The sequence below is a fragment of the Ictalurus punctatus genome, chromosome 24 (genome assembly GCF_001660625.3).
Source record: "Ictalurus punctatus breed USDA103 chromosome 24, Coco_2.0, whole genome shotgun sequence".
Lineage (NCBI taxonomy): Eukaryota > Metazoa > Chordata > Actinopteri > Siluriformes > Ictaluridae > Ictalurus > Ictalurus punctatus.
This window is the reverse complement of record NC_030439.2, coordinates 3,005,468-3,022,842: the sequence shown is the minus strand read 5'-3', so window position 1 is coordinate 3,022,842 and position 17,375 is coordinate 3,005,468. Positions and strand designations below refer to the sequence as shown.

The 17,375-nt window shown below is 43.9% G+C and overlaps 1 protein-coding gene across 1 annotated transcript in view; it reads right to left on the bottom strand.

Annotated features, from left to right (window-relative positions):
- LOC108256957 (dedicator of cytokinesis protein 7) overlaps positions 1 to 17,375 on the bottom strand; it is a 52,042-nt gene that overhangs the window by 5,922 nt on the left and 28,745 nt on the right. Inside the window, exons 21-42 of the mRNA XM_017454276.3 lie at positions 17,165 to 17,329; positions 15,634 to 15,806; positions 15,127 to 15,228; positions 12,090 to 12,176; positions 11,821 to 11,916; positions 11,202 to 11,342; positions 10,984 to 11,097; positions 10,690 to 10,860; positions 7,263 to 7,402; positions 6,963 to 7,132; positions 6,711 to 6,859; positions 6,061 to 6,243; positions 5,691 to 5,817; positions 3,571 to 3,655; positions 3,308 to 3,404; positions 3,060 to 3,194; positions 1,853 to 2,005; positions 1,563 to 1,721; positions 1,369 to 1,469; positions 1,066 to 1,258; positions 458 to 601; positions 40 to 171 (exon numbers count right to left, since the gene is read on the bottom strand). Coding sequence (XP_017309765.2) covers positions 40 to 171; positions 458 to 601; positions 1,066 to 1,258; positions 1,369 to 1,469; positions 1,563 to 1,721; positions 1,853 to 2,005; positions 3,060 to 3,194; positions 3,308 to 3,404; positions 3,571 to 3,655; positions 5,691 to 5,817; positions 6,061 to 6,243; positions 6,711 to 6,859; positions 6,963 to 7,132; positions 7,263 to 7,402; positions 10,690 to 10,860; positions 10,984 to 11,097; positions 11,202 to 11,342; positions 11,821 to 11,916; positions 12,090 to 12,176; positions 15,127 to 15,228; positions 15,634 to 15,806; positions 17,165 to 17,329 — 3,017 coding nt within the window. The remainder of the gene's footprint in view (positions 1 to 39; positions 172 to 457; positions 602 to 1,065; positions 1,259 to 1,368; positions 1,470 to 1,562; positions 1,722 to 1,852; positions 2,006 to 3,059; positions 3,195 to 3,307; positions 3,405 to 3,570; positions 3,656 to 5,690; positions 5,818 to 6,060; positions 6,244 to 6,710; positions 6,860 to 6,962; positions 7,133 to 7,262; positions 7,403 to 10,689; positions 10,861 to 10,983; positions 11,098 to 11,201; positions 11,343 to 11,820; positions 11,917 to 12,089; positions 12,177 to 15,126; positions 15,229 to 15,633; positions 15,807 to 17,164; positions 17,330 to 17,375) is intronic.

Sequence of the window (17,375 nt, the reverse complement as noted above, 5' to 3'; positions counted from 1 at the left end):
GAAATTCTGTGTGAAAACAAAGGCACTGACTGAACAGACCTGATTGTAGATTTTGTTGAAGGCATCCTGCAGCTTGCCATGGATGGAGGCCAGCTTCTTAAAGTCTCTGTTGGCCTCATGGATGGGGCAGAGAATCTTATAGACCTCATTAATGGCTTCATACATACCAGCCTGGAGTACACACAACCACCACTTATTTATAGAGAAGAAATATCTAGTACATGTACATCTACTATATATAATATATTATATATATATATATATATATATATATATATATATATATATATATATATATATATATATAAAATATATTATATATATATATATATATATATATATATATATATATATATATATATATATATATATATATTACACACACTAGTACAAATCATATCCAGGGTTAGATACGGTCTACTCAACAGAATCAGAGCGTGTTAGCCAATGCCCTCACCATGTTAAAGGAGGCCGCCGCTTGTTCCAGCAACCCCACCAGTCCGACCTCGCTGAAATATTTCACCGCACAGATGCCCTCTTCCTCCGGGGACAAGATGTCGTCAGATACAGCAGACTCTTCCAGCACGTTAGAGGAGATATTCTATGCATCCACACCCAGATATGAAACACAGTATGATCACATCCACCCAAACATAAGGTATTTAACAATTTGTTTGATATTTTTTTAAAACCACATGAGCCATAACATATACCCACCTAAACTGGAATAGAGTAGCTCAGGACCAATGAAAATGACAATTTTAACCAATCAAATCAAATAGTGGGTGTAAACAAGTGTAGGATACATGAAAAACTGGCATTTGAAATTCATTCACGTTTATGAAAATCTTCGCAAACAGTCATGGGAAAAAGAAAGTACACCCCCCAAATTACTCTTTTAATGATTATGGAAGTCAGAAGGGTGTATTTATTTCTTCCTACCTAGTTTCTGAAGGTTGGTTTACTATTTTTTTTTCTTTTCCTGTTTGAAGATTTTGAATTGAAGGATGGTGTAATTTATTTTTCTCATGACTCTATAAATAGAGGCAAACAAAGTTGCCGTACCTGGAAGGAGACACAGCCAATGGGGAGGTAGCGACAGTCCTCCAGCATGTTGAGGTACTCGGCTACCAGGGCAGCGCTGTGGACCAGGCAGTGGGCGGCTTCAGCATGGTTGCCTCTCTCGGAGTGCTTTCCGGCCATGTTCTGTAGCCAGGTGAGACGCAGGTCTGGAGAGTTCTGATAGCCCTTGGCAATCCTAAAACACACAAAAAAACATCAAGAGAGTAAAATGTCAAGAGTGGTATACGGATGTACATCCACATCTAACTTTTTATAGATGTACATCTCTAGGATGAGACAGCTCACCTGTACATGAGGTCGAGCAGCATCTCAGGGTCCTGCTGATGCTCTTTCATCTTCACTGTGTCAGTGAGAATCATGTGCAGGTTGAACACAAGGTCCTGGACCTGCCGGAAAAAAAACGAAGCAAAAAAAAAATGAACTACAAGGTAATATTGAACCAGAAAATGAGTGTGCGTGTTAGGGTGTGTGAGAAGAACCTGCTCTGGGAAGGGCGAGTCTCGAAGCTCCAGATCTTCCTCTGCGTAGGTGAGAATGGTCTTGAGGGAGCGGCGCAGGTGTTCTTCGTTGAAGTTCTGGGAGGTGCCCACCAGCGATGATAGAGACATGGTAACCTGCATCTTCACTCGTGCAAAGTTCTGTAGGACCAAACCAAATGAAATACTAACTCTCTGTTCAGCAAAACGTTCTCCCACCTTCACGTCGAAACAGATCATGAAGCGAACGTAACACTATGGGAAAATTGGGAATGCGCGGCTGAGCGTCTCACATTGCCGATCTCGTAGTTCTGTCTCATGAGCAAGTAGAGGGAAGCGCTGGCATGACTGCGTACAGAGCTAATACTGCTGCTGCAGTGACGCAATAAACGCAGACACAGATCAGCACACAGCTCTGTGTCCTCCTCAAAAAGCATCTCCGGGAACTGTATACACACACACACAATCACACACACACACACACACACACACACACACACACACACACACACACACACACACACACACAGACAGAAAAATGGTAGCTGATATAACACATCACTTTACACTGTTTGGAGATACTGTAGGTTATTGTCAGTATTTTTACAACATTAAGCAACTCAGAGTTATTTTTAAAAAATAACATTGTACTTAGGGGTTTAAAAAAAAAAAAAAAAAAAAAAAAAAAAAGTAGTAAACCTAAAACACTTGTTACATACACTCACAGGCCACTTTATTAAGAACACATGTCGTTCAGGCAGTTATCCAGTCAGGCAATCATGCGACTGCAGTTCCACTAGAACTTCAGTTAATGTTCACATCAAACATCAGAATGGGGAAAGAGTCTGATCTCTGGTTGGAGGTACCAGATAAGCTGGTCTGAGTGCTTCAGAAACTGCTGATCTCCTCCGATTTTCAAACACAACAGTCTCTAGAGTTTACACACAGGACGGTGCAGAAAAAAAAACAACAGTTCTGTGGGAGGAAACGCCTTTTAACGAGAGAGGTTCGAGAAGTACGGATATGTAGAAGGCTACGGTGACTCAAACAACCACTCTTTACAACAGTGGTCAGGAGAAAATCATCTCAGACTGCACAACACAGAGCTACAACAGCAGACGACCACATCGGGTTCCACTCCCGTCAGCCAAGAACGGGAATCTGAGGCTACAGTGGACACAGACCCACCAAACCTGGACAACGGAAGATTGGAAAACGTCACCTGGTCTGATAAATCTCGAGTTCTGCTGTGACAGGAATATGATAGGGTCAGAAATGAGTGTCAACAGCATGCACCCAATCTGCTGTGTGTCAACATTTCAGGCTGATGGTGTACAGGTGTGGGGAATGACTTCTAATAAAGTTTCTGGTAAGCGTAAACAGTGTAGTCAACAAGCACCATGATATGCTTTTTCCATACTGCTCAAACCTGACTACTATTCACACATATATACACACACACACACACACACACACACACACACACACACACACACACACCTTGAAGACCAGGGTTCTCTGCGTAGTAAAGCAGTGTTGCAGAAAAAGTGCGCTCTGGTTGCCAGCCATGCTGTGAAGAAGTACTCTCAGCACTCCGCCCAGCACACTCTCCTTCTGCTCAGACAGCACTACCGTCTGAGACACACACACACACACACACAAATGCATTTTAATAAGTTTATAGTACTTAGAATTATGCATGGTTATCCAGGAGCAACAAGGAGCAACAGAACGAGGCAGAGCTTTACTTTGACAATGATCTCCAGAGTGTCCAAGACTATTAAGGAAGCTTCAGTTGCCAAGTTTCCATCCACCACGGACTCCTGTTCCATCTCTGCTTTTGTCCTGTACACACACACACACACACACACTACATTTATGGAAAGTTTCACACAGAAATACTGACTGGCTTATGTCTAATCATCACATCAACATTAACTCTTTGGGTAACTAATATACAGGATTTCTGCCTGGATTTGAGAAGATATGAATAAATAAAATAAAGACTCACTTGTCAACTCTGTCTGCATTCTGTCTCCAGTGAGTGACGTTCTTCCTCCATCGTACATTCTCCTGGCCACCATAAGGGCTCCTTTCTGCAGGCCACACAGATAAGATAAATTCTCGTCCAAGCTTTCGGTTCAGCAGATCACTATTGGATACGCCACTTTGTGCCGTCCCCCTACAAGCAATAACCCATTACACCTGGCAGGACTGGCCGGCGGACATGACGTGTGGAACAGAGGCGGGCCTTTCTCCAAATTGATTTAAAACCCCTTCTTGCTTTCAGAAGAATCTCTCAGACACAGTGCATGACAGGGGGTGAGCTCGAGATGAATGGTTCACAGAGTGAGACAACTGCTCGGTTGATGAATGCTGCCTGCACCAGCGTCAAACATTCGTCTGCTTACGGCTAGCCTGTCTACAAATAGTAGTCTTATTATCTTTGGGGCCAATCAATGTTTAAGATCTGTAAATACATGACTGGCTTAATTTTTTTTTTTTCTTCTGATTTAATGAATTTTCCTAATTTAATAGGGACAACTCGGTAACCATAAAATTAACATGACGATATTTTCTCAACGTCCTGTACACATTTTGTAGCATGCGTCAGCATTTCATAGATTTTCTACCCCTAGTTCAGGTATTTCATAGATTTTTATGTTTATCAAGTTGTCCCCATTAAATTAGGAAAAGTCATTAAATCTGAAGCAAAAAAAATAAATAATGCCAATCATATATTTACAGATGTTAAACATTGATTGGGATCCCCAAAGATAATAGGAGTGGCTAAGACTACTATTTGTAGACTAGTGGGCTAGCTGTAAGCAGACGAATGTTTGACGTCTGTAAATTTTGACAATAAACCTGATTTGCAATGGGGGTTGAATCATTTTGATTGCGACTGTAATATTCAAGAAACGTCCCTCTGTTTTAGGGCTCTATCCTGTTTGTTTTCCCTGGAGTCAAATTGACCCCAAACATAATTCTTATTACTATCCTGTTATTCTTTCCAAATGTTACTTAGAAATATTATAAAACAAATAAAACACCAAATATAATATACACACACACACACTTTTCCAATTTTAGGTCAATCAGTGAGATTCTATGGTGATTTGAAAATTTGTCCATAGTCGTGCAATAGGTATTCTAGATGTATAAGGGTGCGGGAGGGGTGAGTTTATATAACTCACTTATGACAACGATAATAATGTTGACAGTGAGCCTTTTATCCCCTCCAAACAGTCCGCACAGCCTGTGATGTTTAAAAAGTGAGGGTGGCGGTGCAGACGGGCCACCACAACTCAACAGATCTGTACAATGCCCGTCAAAAAGTAGCTGAAACCTTCAGCACTCCCTGGCCAAAAAGACTGCGGGGAAAATGGCTGCCAAAAGCAAAGTGCTCAGCAAGACAGCTGCTGCCAGTCTTCCTGAAATACATTTTCCGATAATCTGCTACAGAAACCCCATCCAGGGAGGGTCAGTATTTGTCTGGTTCGACATGGAGGGCAATGGATTCGTCCACTTACCTCCAGCAGAACCCCTCACGGCATCACGCCTCCTCCCCACCCAGAAGAGCTCCAATTTATTCTCATAAGCGCATAGCAGGGCCCAAATCCGATAAAAAGCAGAGGGTTGCAAAGATGTTGCAAAGTGCCCAGTTGAAAAAAAAAAAAATCTTATACGTGACATGCACACACCACATGGGCATGCGTACCAATTCCACACAAGGAAAGCCAGCACCCTAGGCCCTGTTTTGGGGAACATCGAGCCATGATATTTACACCGCGGCAAGTTGGTCAACGCTGCGCACATTTGTAAGGTTTTAGACATGATGTGCCTATACATCAGCTACATTTGGTAGTGGTCTTCCAGGTAAGATCGTCCGGCGAATTGGGAATCATAATATCCCGTAGTGAGATACTGAAATAAAATTTTTCAAAGAGGACTTTAGGTTATGACTGTATCCTGGCAGAATGAAATATTGCTTCTGGGGGGAGAGCGTGAAGGGTCATGTCCTGTAGTGAGATACCTCACTGATGCTACCAGATAACCGGGGGTACCGTTATGAGCTACAGCTTTAAAAATCTTCTACCCACATACCCACAAAAAGACATATAGTTTCACCTCGACAGCGCCGGACCATCTCCTGACGGGCTCCAATAGTGCCTAGTATGGCTTCCTCCAGACGGGCTTTCATGTCCTGAGACTTCTTAAACGTCAGACTGTTGATCCGCTCCAGAGCCTTCTTCCCCTGAGCTCACATAACACGTAAAGCCACAAGCCGACCAAACCCACAACATGAAAAGGGGAATGATTAATGCTAACTGTTTCCTACTGTATCACCCCCTCTGCCACCCCATTGGATAAAAATATATAAAAGAACAGCATTAATTGAATAAGTACAGTGTAAGAGTTTTACATAAAGGATCTGTGAAGTTTAACAATTACTCTTAGACTTCAATTATAAGCGAGTTCCAAGTGCCCAGGCGAGTACCTTGTACTCGAAGCAGGAGATGGCGAGGTGGAGAAGGTCAAGCAGTCGGTTGATGTGCAGCACAGACAGCTCAGAGAGCCAGCGCTCCAGCAAGGCTGCATCAGCATTCTTCAACACCCACAGAACACACACCAGGAGAGTCCTGCTGCACTCGGCGGAGAGCGCGCTGCACGGACGACCCGCCTAAATACACACACACACACACACACACACACACACACACACACACACACACACACACACGCCCCATAGGAATATACAACTGTTTTACATTGTGTTGTCGCCAGTTTACACACAAGCAACGCAGAGGCCGGTCCATCTCTTGTTCTCACTCCTTTCTAGTAAAAGGAACCCTTTTCGGCAAGTCACAAAGGATGCTCCTATCAATGCATAGACCCGAGCAACTCTCATCTCCCCTTCATATGCAGGTCATTAACTGAATACTGTGGAACTGTGAAAGTACTCGCTGTCTCACACGTGAAAACCAAGGGCTCAAGGCCAAGCCATCCAGTGGCAGAGAGTAGTATTGCAGACGGGAAAAGAAGTGCCTTTAAAAATTAGTACTCTGGTGGAGAGGAAATTAAAACAGCACCAAAACAAGAATGTATATCCCACAGAACTGAAAGTTTACAGACAGGTTTGTGGCTCACCAGCGAGGACAGCACGAAGGGACTGACTTTGGTATACGGTAGTGGCGAGCCGGCGATCGCCATAGCAACGGACGAATTAATGGTGCTGTTCTCTGGATCGCTGTCATCGAGGACCGCAGAAGCGTGGCGTACACGCTGAGGCGAGGGGTCTACAGGAAAAATGAACAAACAACAAAAGGAATAAACAATAAATAGATAAATAAAGGTTGAAAAAAAGACATAAAACAGTACGAAATATTTTTTTTGGCTCACCGGTGAAATCATGGAGTTGGGATAGCGCCTCCGTGACGATAGGAATGAGTGGAAGATAGAGCTGAGCGATATGGGCTCGAACCTGCGGGTCAGTGTAGCGTGGGTCTGCATCATGACTGCACAGGAGAGAGTGCACCGCACTGATCGCCTTCTTGTGCAGGAAGAACATGCTGCTGGAGTGACAATGAATTAGGTTAGTGTGATGTGAGTGTGTGTGTGTGTGTGTGCGTGTGTGTGTGTGTGTGTGTGTGTGTGTGTGTGATGAGTGTGTGATGAATGTGTGATGAATGTGTGTCTTACCCTTCTCCATCAGGTTCCAGGATAAGGGCGAGCTCAGACAGCAGTAAGCCAGACAGGAAATGCTGCTGGCGAAAGGGCACGGACAGCTCGAACATACTGACTACACCCTGATCCTGCACCGGACACGAGAATGCTGAACTCTGGAAACGAGAGACAGAAACTTTCATAGTCTGTCAGAACAGTAGGAGGATCTTAACGCATAGTCATCAGCAAGGCACGCGTTATTATTTGCACAAATAAAATGTATGCTGCTGTTTTTTGGTGTGACATCACTGGAGGAAGGAGAGTCTGGATCTCAGAATATTAATCAGCTAATCTGCACCTGAGCCACACATTTCTTTCTTCACTCTTCAACCCTCCTCCTCAACGACTGATGACTTTACCACATTCTTTGACAAGATTAGCTAAATCTGCCAATCCTTCCCTCCTACACTACACAATCACTCTTCCCTTAACACCTTTTCCTCCTCTTTCTACAGAAGACACCCTGCAGATGATCCTGTCTAGCAATCCTTCCACCTACCCACTGGATCCCAACTCTTACACGACGCTCCAAACTATCTAGCAAGACCCCCTTCCTGCCATCACTTCCAATGTAAATGACATCACGGCTGCACCCTCACTAACATAGTGCCCTGCTCTGCACTAAGCTCCCTTTGAGACCCAGTCGTCTAGCCATCACAATTTGGCCCTTGTCAAAGTCGCTCAGATCCTTACGCTTGCCCATTTTTCCTGCTTCCAACAAGTCAACTTCAAGAACTGACTGTTCACTTGCTGCCTAATACTGTATATCCCACCCCTCGACAGGGGCCACTGGCCTTCTGATCGGAAGGTTGTGAGTTTAAATCCCAACATCTGCAAGCTGCCACTGCTGGGCCCTTGAGTAAGGCCCTTAACCCACAACTGCTCAGTTGTACAAAAAAACCCAAACAAACAGATAATTGTAAGTCGCTCTGGATAAGGGTGTCTCCCAAACGCCATAAACGTAAATGTAAATAATCTATGTTAATCACGTCACCTAAATTTGCTGTCCCCTCAAAATAACTCAACACACAGCCATTAATGTCTAAACCGCTGGCAACAAAAGTGAGTACACCCCTAAGTCAAAATGTCCAAATTGGGCCCAAAGTGTCAATATTTTGTGTGGCCACCATTATTTTCCACCACTGCCTTAACCCTGTTGGGCATAGAGTTCACCAGAGCTTCACAGGTTGCCACTGGAGTCCTCTTCCACTACTCCATGACGACATCACTGAGCTGGTGGATGTTAGCGACCTTGTGCTCCTCCACCTTCCATTTGAGGAAGCCCCACAGATGCTCAATAGGGTTTAGTCCATCACCTTCACCCTCAGCTTCTTTAGCAAGGCAGTGGTCATCTTGGAGGTGTGTTTGGGGTCGTTATCATGCTGGAATACTGCATACTGATCATGCTCTGCTTCAGTACGTCACAGTACATGTTGGCATTCATGCTTCCCTCAATGAACTGTAGCTCCCCAGTGCCGGCAGCACTCATGCAGCCCCAGACCATGACACTCCCACCACCATGCTTGACTGTAGGCAAGACACACTTGTCTTTGTACTCCTCACCTGGTTGCCACCAACATGCTTGACACCATCTGAACCAGTAATCCATGTCCTTAGTCTGCTTGTCTTCAGCAAACTGTTTGCAGGCTTTCTTGTGCATCATCTTTAGAAGAGGCTTCCTTCTGGGATGACAGCCATGCAGACCAATTTGATGCAGTGTGCGGCGTATGGTCTGAGCACTGACAGACTGACCCCCCACCCCTTCAACCTCTGCAGCAATGCTGGCAGCACTCATACGTCTATTCATTGAGGGAACCATGAATGCCAACATGTACTGTGACATACTGAAGCAGAGCATGGCTGCAGGGCAGTATTCCAGCATGATAACGACCCCAAACATACCTCCAAGACGACCACTGCCTTGCTAAAGAAGCTGAGGGTGAAGGTGATGGACTGGCCAAGCATGTCTCCAGACCTAAACGCTATTGAGCATCTGTGGGGCATCCTCAAACAGAAGGTGGAGGAGCACAAGGTCTCTGATATCCACTAACTCCGTGATGTCGTCATGGAGTAGTGGAAGAGGACTCCAGTGGCAACCTGTGAAGCTCTGGTGAACTCCATGCCCAAGGGGGTTAAGGCAGTGTTTGAAAATAATGGTGGCCACACAAAATATTGACACTTTGGGCCCAATTTGGACATTTTGACTTAGGGGTGTACTCACTTTTGTTGCCAGCGGTTTAGACATTAATGGCTGTGTGTTGAGTTATTTTGAGGGGACAGCAAATTTACACTGTTATACAAGCTGTACACTCACTACTTTACATTGTAGCAAAGTGTCATTTCTTCAGTGCTGTCACATGAAAAGATATCATCAAATATTTACAAAAATGTGAGGGGTGTACTCACTTTTGTGAGATACTGTGTGTGTGTGTGTATATATATATATATACACACACACACACACGTTATCTAACACCACTAGCTGGACTATTGCAGTGCATTGCCAGGTTCTTTATGCTCTTCTGGATTCAGAGCTGGTGACTGGCGACTCCACCGAAGTACACTGGACTCACTGTCCTATTCAAGGTACCAGTTTGAGATGACTAGTGCTTTGTGATGCCGCGTATTAGAAGTAGCCATACGAAGATTTTGGCCATAAAGGGACACGCATGTTCAGCAACAATACTCAGATATGCTGCGGCATTCAACTGATTGGTATTAAGAGGCCTGATTTGTGCCACAAAACTTTCCCCACACCATTACATCACCACCAGCAGCCTCAACTGTTGACACAAGGCAGGTTGGGTCCATGAATTCAAACTGCTGACACCGAATTCTGACCATACCCATCTGCACGTCGGAACGGAAATCATGGTTCCTCAGACCAGGTAACATTTTTCCAATCTTCCATTGTACAGTTTGGTGAGTCTGTGCCCACTGTAGACTCAGGTTCCTGTTGTTGGATGACAGCTGAGGTGGTCTTGGTTGTAGCCCATCTGCTTCATGGATGGAGCATTTTGTGCATTCTGAGATGCTTTTCTGCTTGACATGGCTGTAAAGAGTGGGTATTTGAGTTACCGTAGCCTTCTCGTCAGCTGTGTCAACTCTAGAGACTGCTGTGTGAAAATTAGCAGGTTCAAACCAGCCCACCTGGCACCAACAACCATTCAAAGCCACAGAGATCACATTTTTATTTTTTTCCCCACTGTGAATTTTGAACATTAAACTGGCTGATGGCTTGAATTGAGATTCAAATGTTTGTTCATCACTCCGTCACTGATCCGTAAAATCACTCGGCACTGTTGCCAGATTTGCGGCTCCATGATTGGCACATACATATGAAAAGAATCGTTGCAGTTTGCTGGCTAGTGTCAACACATGGTAAAGGAGTGTTTCTACGTACCTGAGAGGTGGTAGAGGAGGTTGAGGGTGATGGAGAGGATGGAGGGCTGAAGGTAGCACATGGCAGGTTGAGAGTGACGTAGTGCTCGTGACTGCACACTATACGCATGAAGTCCAGCCTCAAAGCCATCAGAGAGCTTGGGTTCTGTGTTGTGTGCAGTTTATTGGAAATCTAAGCCCACACACACACACACACACACACACACACACACACACACACACACACACCGTTCAAATATACCGTCAATAAGAATGCAAGAATGAATGTTTCATGCGCATGCTTTGTAGTATGCACCTGTTTGTAGTAGGTACGGATGAGGTTAAACACAAATCCCCGATCAAGGAGAGACAGCAGGTCATTGAGGAAGAAGGCCAGGCTGCTGTTTAATCTTTCCACAAGCTCAACATCCTGAAACACACACACAGAGTTTACACAGTGGCTATACCTGCTTATTCACTGAACTGGGCTTAGAAATGAGATCTTGATTGTAAAGTTTCATCTACAAACACTACCTTGTGGTGTCTGCTGGCAATATCTGCACTGATGGCGCATACCAAGGCAGCGATATCGTCCACAAAACGGTCCGGAAAACGCTGACGTCGCGGCACGTCCAGCTTGGAAGTAAGGAAAAGGTGATGAGCCATACTCTTCACCTGAGAGAGACGAGAGAGAAAATCAAATAAAAAAACAAAACAAACGTGTGTTAATAGACAGTTAATAAATGCATTCCCCTGATGATTTGTGTAGATTTCTGTTTTCCAAAAAACAAAGATAAACCAGGCTTTGATAATCAGATAAACATCATTGCAACACCATAGCATATAAAACAACAATACCATGAAATGAAATGGAGCATATTCATGCTGACACATCACTAGCTGAGGAAAGCAAAGTTGCTGACTTCTTCAACGAACTACAGTACATTCTTTACTGTGAGATTTGGTGAGTTATGATACAGCCACCAACATCTAGCATAAAGCCAAGACGGCACGCTCCCCAGGCTAAACCACTGGTGATTTTTAATTCATTCTTTAACACTCTTTAAAATTCCAAAACTTGGCCTTCAGAGAGTGTGTGCGAGTGTGTGTGAATGAGAGAGAGAGAGAGAGAGAGAGAGAGAGAGAAACCTACCATGAGCTGGAAGAAAAACCAGGCTTGCTGCAGCGCTGCCTCTCTCACTGTGCTGGTGCTCACCACCCACTGCAGAGCCAGCTCCTCGTGCAACAGCTGGGCAGAGAGAGCACTAATTAACGTAGACGCACTTGCACACATACAAAAATCTATGCACCCACTCCACATGCACACATACATACCCCCGTCTCAGCCCGCACTTAGTGACATGAAAGAAATGATGAGATGAACAAGAGATATGAAAGCAAACGGAATGGAGTGAATTTTACCTTCCTGGGCATGTGTTTCAAAGGTGGTGCAAGTAAGGAGGTGCTCTCGATGAACGCCGACATGCGGTTAGCAGATCGTTCACTGGCCTGCTGCAGCGGCCATGGTGAATGAGCATGAGGAGGATGAGGAGGGCGAAAGAACAAATGGAAATGGTGAAAGGAAGTGCATGCACTGATGAACACCAGGAAAATTTGGTAAACACAAATTCCAAAGGGGAAGACAACTGAAAAAGTTATTAGGTTAAGAAAATAATCATATGTATATAGATAGAAGATTAGCAGAGGCCTGCTGATCCAAATATCTACTTCCATCTACTTTTTCAAAAGTTAGTGTAGATATTTATCAACTACATGTACAGTGCATCCGGAAAGTATTCACTGCGCTTCACTTTTTCCACATTTTATGTTACAGCCTTATTCCAAAATGGATTTAATTCATTACTTTCCTCAAAATTCTACAAACATTACTCCATAATGACAACGTGAAAGAAGTTTGTTTGAAATCTTTGCAAATTTATTAAAAATAAAAAAACAAAAAAGCACATGTACATAAGTATTCACAGCTTTTGCTCAATACTTTGTTGAAGCACCTTTGGTACCAATTACAGCCTCAAGTCCTTTTGAGTATGATGCTACAAGCTTGGCACACCTATTTTTGGGCAGTTTCTCCCATTCTTCTTTGCAGGACCTCTCAAGCTCCATCAGGTTGGATGGGGAGCGTCGGTGCACAGCCATTTTCACATCTCTCCAGAGATGTTCAATCGGGTTAAAGTCTGGGCTCTGACTGGGCCACTCAAGGACATTCACAGAGTTGTCCTGTAGACACTCCTTTGTTATCTTGGCTGTGTGCTTAGGGTCGTTGTCCTGTTGGAAGATGAACCTTCGCCCCAGTCTGAGGTCCAGAGCGCTCTGGAGCAGGTTTTCATCAAGGATGTCTCTGTACATTGCTGCATTCATCTTTCCCTCGACCCTGACCAGTCTCCCAGTTCCTGCTGCTGAAAAACATCCCCACAGCATGATGCTGCCACCACTATGCTTCACTGTAGGGATGGTATTGGCCAGGTGATGAGTGCTGCCTGGTTTCCTACAGACATGACGTTTGCCATTCAGGCCAAAGAGTTCAATCTTTATCTTGATCTGAGAGTCCTTCAGGTGCCTTTTGGCAAACTCCAGACGGGCTGCCATGTGCCTTTTACTGAGGAGTGGCTTCCGTCTGGCCACTCTACCATACAGGCCTGATTGGTGGAGTGCTGCAGAGATGGTTCATCTTCTGGAAGGTTCTCCTCTCTCCACAGAGACACGCTGGAGCTCTGTCAGAGTGGCCATCGGGTTTTTGGTCAGCTCCCTGACTAAGGCCCTTCTCCCCCGATCGCTCAGTTTGGCCGGGCGGTCAGCTCTAGGAAGAGTCCTGGTGGTTCCAGACTTCTTCCATTTACGGATGATGGAGGCCACTGTGCTCATTGGGACCTTCAATGCTACAGAAATGTTTCTGTACCCTTCCCCAGATCTGTGCCTCCATACAATCCTGTCTCGGAGGTCTACAGACAGTTCCTTGGACTTCATGGCTTGGTTTGTGCTCTGACATGCATTGTTAACTGTGGGACCTTATATAGACAGGTGTGTGCCTTTCCAAATCATGTCCAATCAACTGAATTTACCACAGGTGGACTCCAATCAAGTTGTAGAAACATCTCAAGGATGATCAGTGGAAACAGGATGCACCTGAGCTCAATTTTGAGTGTCATGGCAAAGGCTGTGAATACTTATGTACATGTGCTTTTTTTTTTTTTTTTTAATAAATTTGCAAAGATTTCAAACAAACTTCTTTCACGTTGTCATTATGGGGTATTGTTTGTAGAATTTTGAGGAAAACAATTAATTTAATCCATATTGGAATAAGACTGTAACATGACAAAATGTGGAAATAGTTGAGCACTGTGAGTACTTTCCGGATGCACTGTAAGGTTTATATGATGAGCTCATCATATGATCTGAAGAAAATAATGGGAAAATGGCATTCACATTTAAAAACAACTTATTTTAATCCTCACACATTTCTAATTGTCTTGACTCGATATAGAATGGGCGGATTTCTATATTGTAAGACTATTGTATGTTGACTGTCTTAACTAACACAGTGCAAGATAAAGAGCACTGAAAGAAAGAATAGGGATGAGAAGGCGGTAAAGAAGAGCAGATCTGACTGGACATGGAGACAAATACAACAATCCCCCCCCCACGCGCACACAATCAGCAGAGGAATAATATGGGGTAAAATTGGGTATAGGGTTGTATGATTAAGAGGGGATGATATAGGGGTATTGTTAATAGAGCAGTAGGGTGTAAAAGTAGTAAAGGATTTACAGAAGATTGAAGCACTTACATTAGAGTGGATATGCTCTGTGCCCATAAGATATTACCAGGATAATAGGGGATGGTAGGACAATGGTGGGGTGGATGATGGGGTACAAGTTATTAATTTGGAAAATAATGGATAACAATGGAGTTATAAGGTATTACTAGGACAATGGTGGGGTGATGGGGTTATAAGGTATTAATAGGACAATGGTGGGGTGATGGGGTTATAAGGTATTAATAGGACAATGGTGGGTGATGATGGGGTTATAAGGTATTAACAGGACAGTGGTGGGTGATGATGGGGTTATAAGGTATTAACAGGACAATGGTGGCTGATGATGGGGTTATAAGGTATTAATAGGACAATGGTGGGTGATGATGGGGTTATAAGGTATTAACAGGACAATGGTGGCTGATGATGGGGTTATAAGGTATTAATAGGACAATGGTGGGTGATGATGGGGTTATAAGGTATTAATAGGACAATGGTGGGTGATGATGGGGTTATAAGGTATTAATAGGACAATGGTGGGGTGATGGGGTTATAAGGTATTAATAGGACAATGGTGGGGTGATGGGGTTATAAGGTATTAATAGGACAATGGTGGGGTGATGGGGTTATAAGGTATTAATAGGACAATTTTGGGGTGATACTCGTGTATAGGGTAAGTATCAGCACCTGCTTTAGCTCACAGCTGGAGTTGGGGTTCCGACGGAGCACAGCTCTAGAGCCCCCAGGAGCGTAAGCAGAGTTTACCCAGGAGTGAGATCGGTCTATTCCCTGCTTATTCACCAGTCACAAACACAAACACACAGCGGCACAGGAGACACAGTCAGCTGGGTACTCATCAGTAAGTAAGGGGAAAAAGCAGAAACTGGACTTGTATGAACAGGCTGCAGGCATTTAGGAATAGGCGTAGAGGAGGGTTATAAGTTATAAAATCTTCAACATAGTCCCACACAGGAAGTAACTCAACCACATTCAGCAGTCAGCACAGGAAGAGTCTGCTCCTTTCATCCCACATAAACAGGAAACGCAATGGAAGGGCAGGAGTTGTCAACTTTATACAGGAAAAATGACAAAAGAGCCTTTGTGCATTAAATCTATATTCCTAAAAGAACAACTTTGAATTTAGAATAAGAAATTACTGAAGGGGCCTATGGGAGAAGAGAGAAAGATTCCCACCTTGCTGCCAATGATCCTTTTTACTTCATCATCAGGTGAGGTAGGTGTGGATGCCAGGTCGGGGTTAGAGTTGCTGATGCTCTTGGAGCGGGACAAGAGCAGACTGCTGGGGCGGGCAGTTGCCCGGGACAACGTTGCATATTGGATAGGAAGCTCATAGGAAGATCCACTCACTGTGCAAAAAAGTGGGGTGTTAACAGCCTTCCACCTTTCAAAACCTGTCCACATATGTTTATTTGCCCTAGGACTACTCAGTTGGTCAATTTCTGTACATTTGTAGGAACACTGCTGCAGTTGTGCTTCAGGCTGCTTACACAATGGCTATGTTTTAGCTTGTACTGGAGGTCATGGAATTTTTCTGTATAGGATACAAAATACAATAATTTGAGACTTAGCAAAGCCAAGTAAAAAAAAATAAGGGCTAACCAATCAGATCCACATTCCCCCATGTATATATATGTAACGTTCCTTTAAAGGCAATACAGTGGATATAAAAAGTCTACCATAGAACACCGTGAAGGCCATCATCAACAAGTGTAGAAAATGGAGCACCACAGTGACATCACCACGAACAGGACATCCCTCCAAAATTTATAAAAGAAGACAAAAAATTCCAGGGAGGCTGCCAAGAGACCTACGGCAATATTAAAGGAGCTGCAGGAACATCTGACAAGTACTGATTACTCTCTCGTATTCTTCACAGGTCTGGGCTATGGGGTAAGGGTGGGCTAGACAGAAGCCCTTTCTCACAAAAAAACAACTAAATTACCCCAAACCATGTGTCTGATGAGGCCAATTCCAAAAGGTATAATAATTACAAAAGATATGTTTAGTTGAAAAATAAATAAATAATGCACATCACTAAAAGAACACCATGCCCATGCTGAAGCATGGTGGTGGCAGCATCGTGCTTTGGTGCTGCTTTTCTTCAGCCAGAAATGGGGCTTTTATCAGGGTGGAGGGAATCACGAATAGCTACAAATATAGCACGACAGCGAACCAAAGCATACATCCAAATCAACAAAGGAATGGCGTAACCAAAAGATGATCAGTGGTATTGAATGACCCAGACACAGCACACCTGAGTCCAACTAAAAATCTGTGGGGTGACCTGAAGCGGGCTGTGTGCAGGAGATACCCTTACTATTTGATGGCTCAAGAATGTATTTGCAAGAAAGAGTGGGAAATATTGCTGCTCTGAGTGGTGTAATAAAATCAAAAGGTGCTTCAACAAAGTATTAGTTTAAGGGCTTGCACACGCATGCAAATAGGTTATTCTAAGTTTTTTCCTCTCTCTTTTTTTACCCCCTAAAAAAGTTCCTGAATGTTTTTCACTTTATTTATATACCTCTCAATTTCACATTAAAAAAAAAAGAAGAAAAAGAACTGACATGATTTATCTTTGTGCCGTTCTTTTACTTCACAAAACCCTTCCAGTTTAACAGGGGTGTGCACAGTTTGTATATCCACTGTAAATCTTATCCCAATGAGTAGAGATCAGTGTGTGGCACAGTTTGGTCAGATGGCTCACCAGTAGGGGGTGGCACAGGCTCAGTGGTGGGCAGATGGAAGCAGTAGTGGATATAAGAGGCCAACAGACTGTTGCGGCCATGCTGATCTTGGTTCCCTTCCAGATTCTTATGAATTTGGTTGACTAGGAGTGCCATAGCCTCGAAGGCTGCACGGCCCAAGTTCACTGTAGAGGGGAATAGAGGTCGGAATGAGTTTAGGAAGCAAAACTA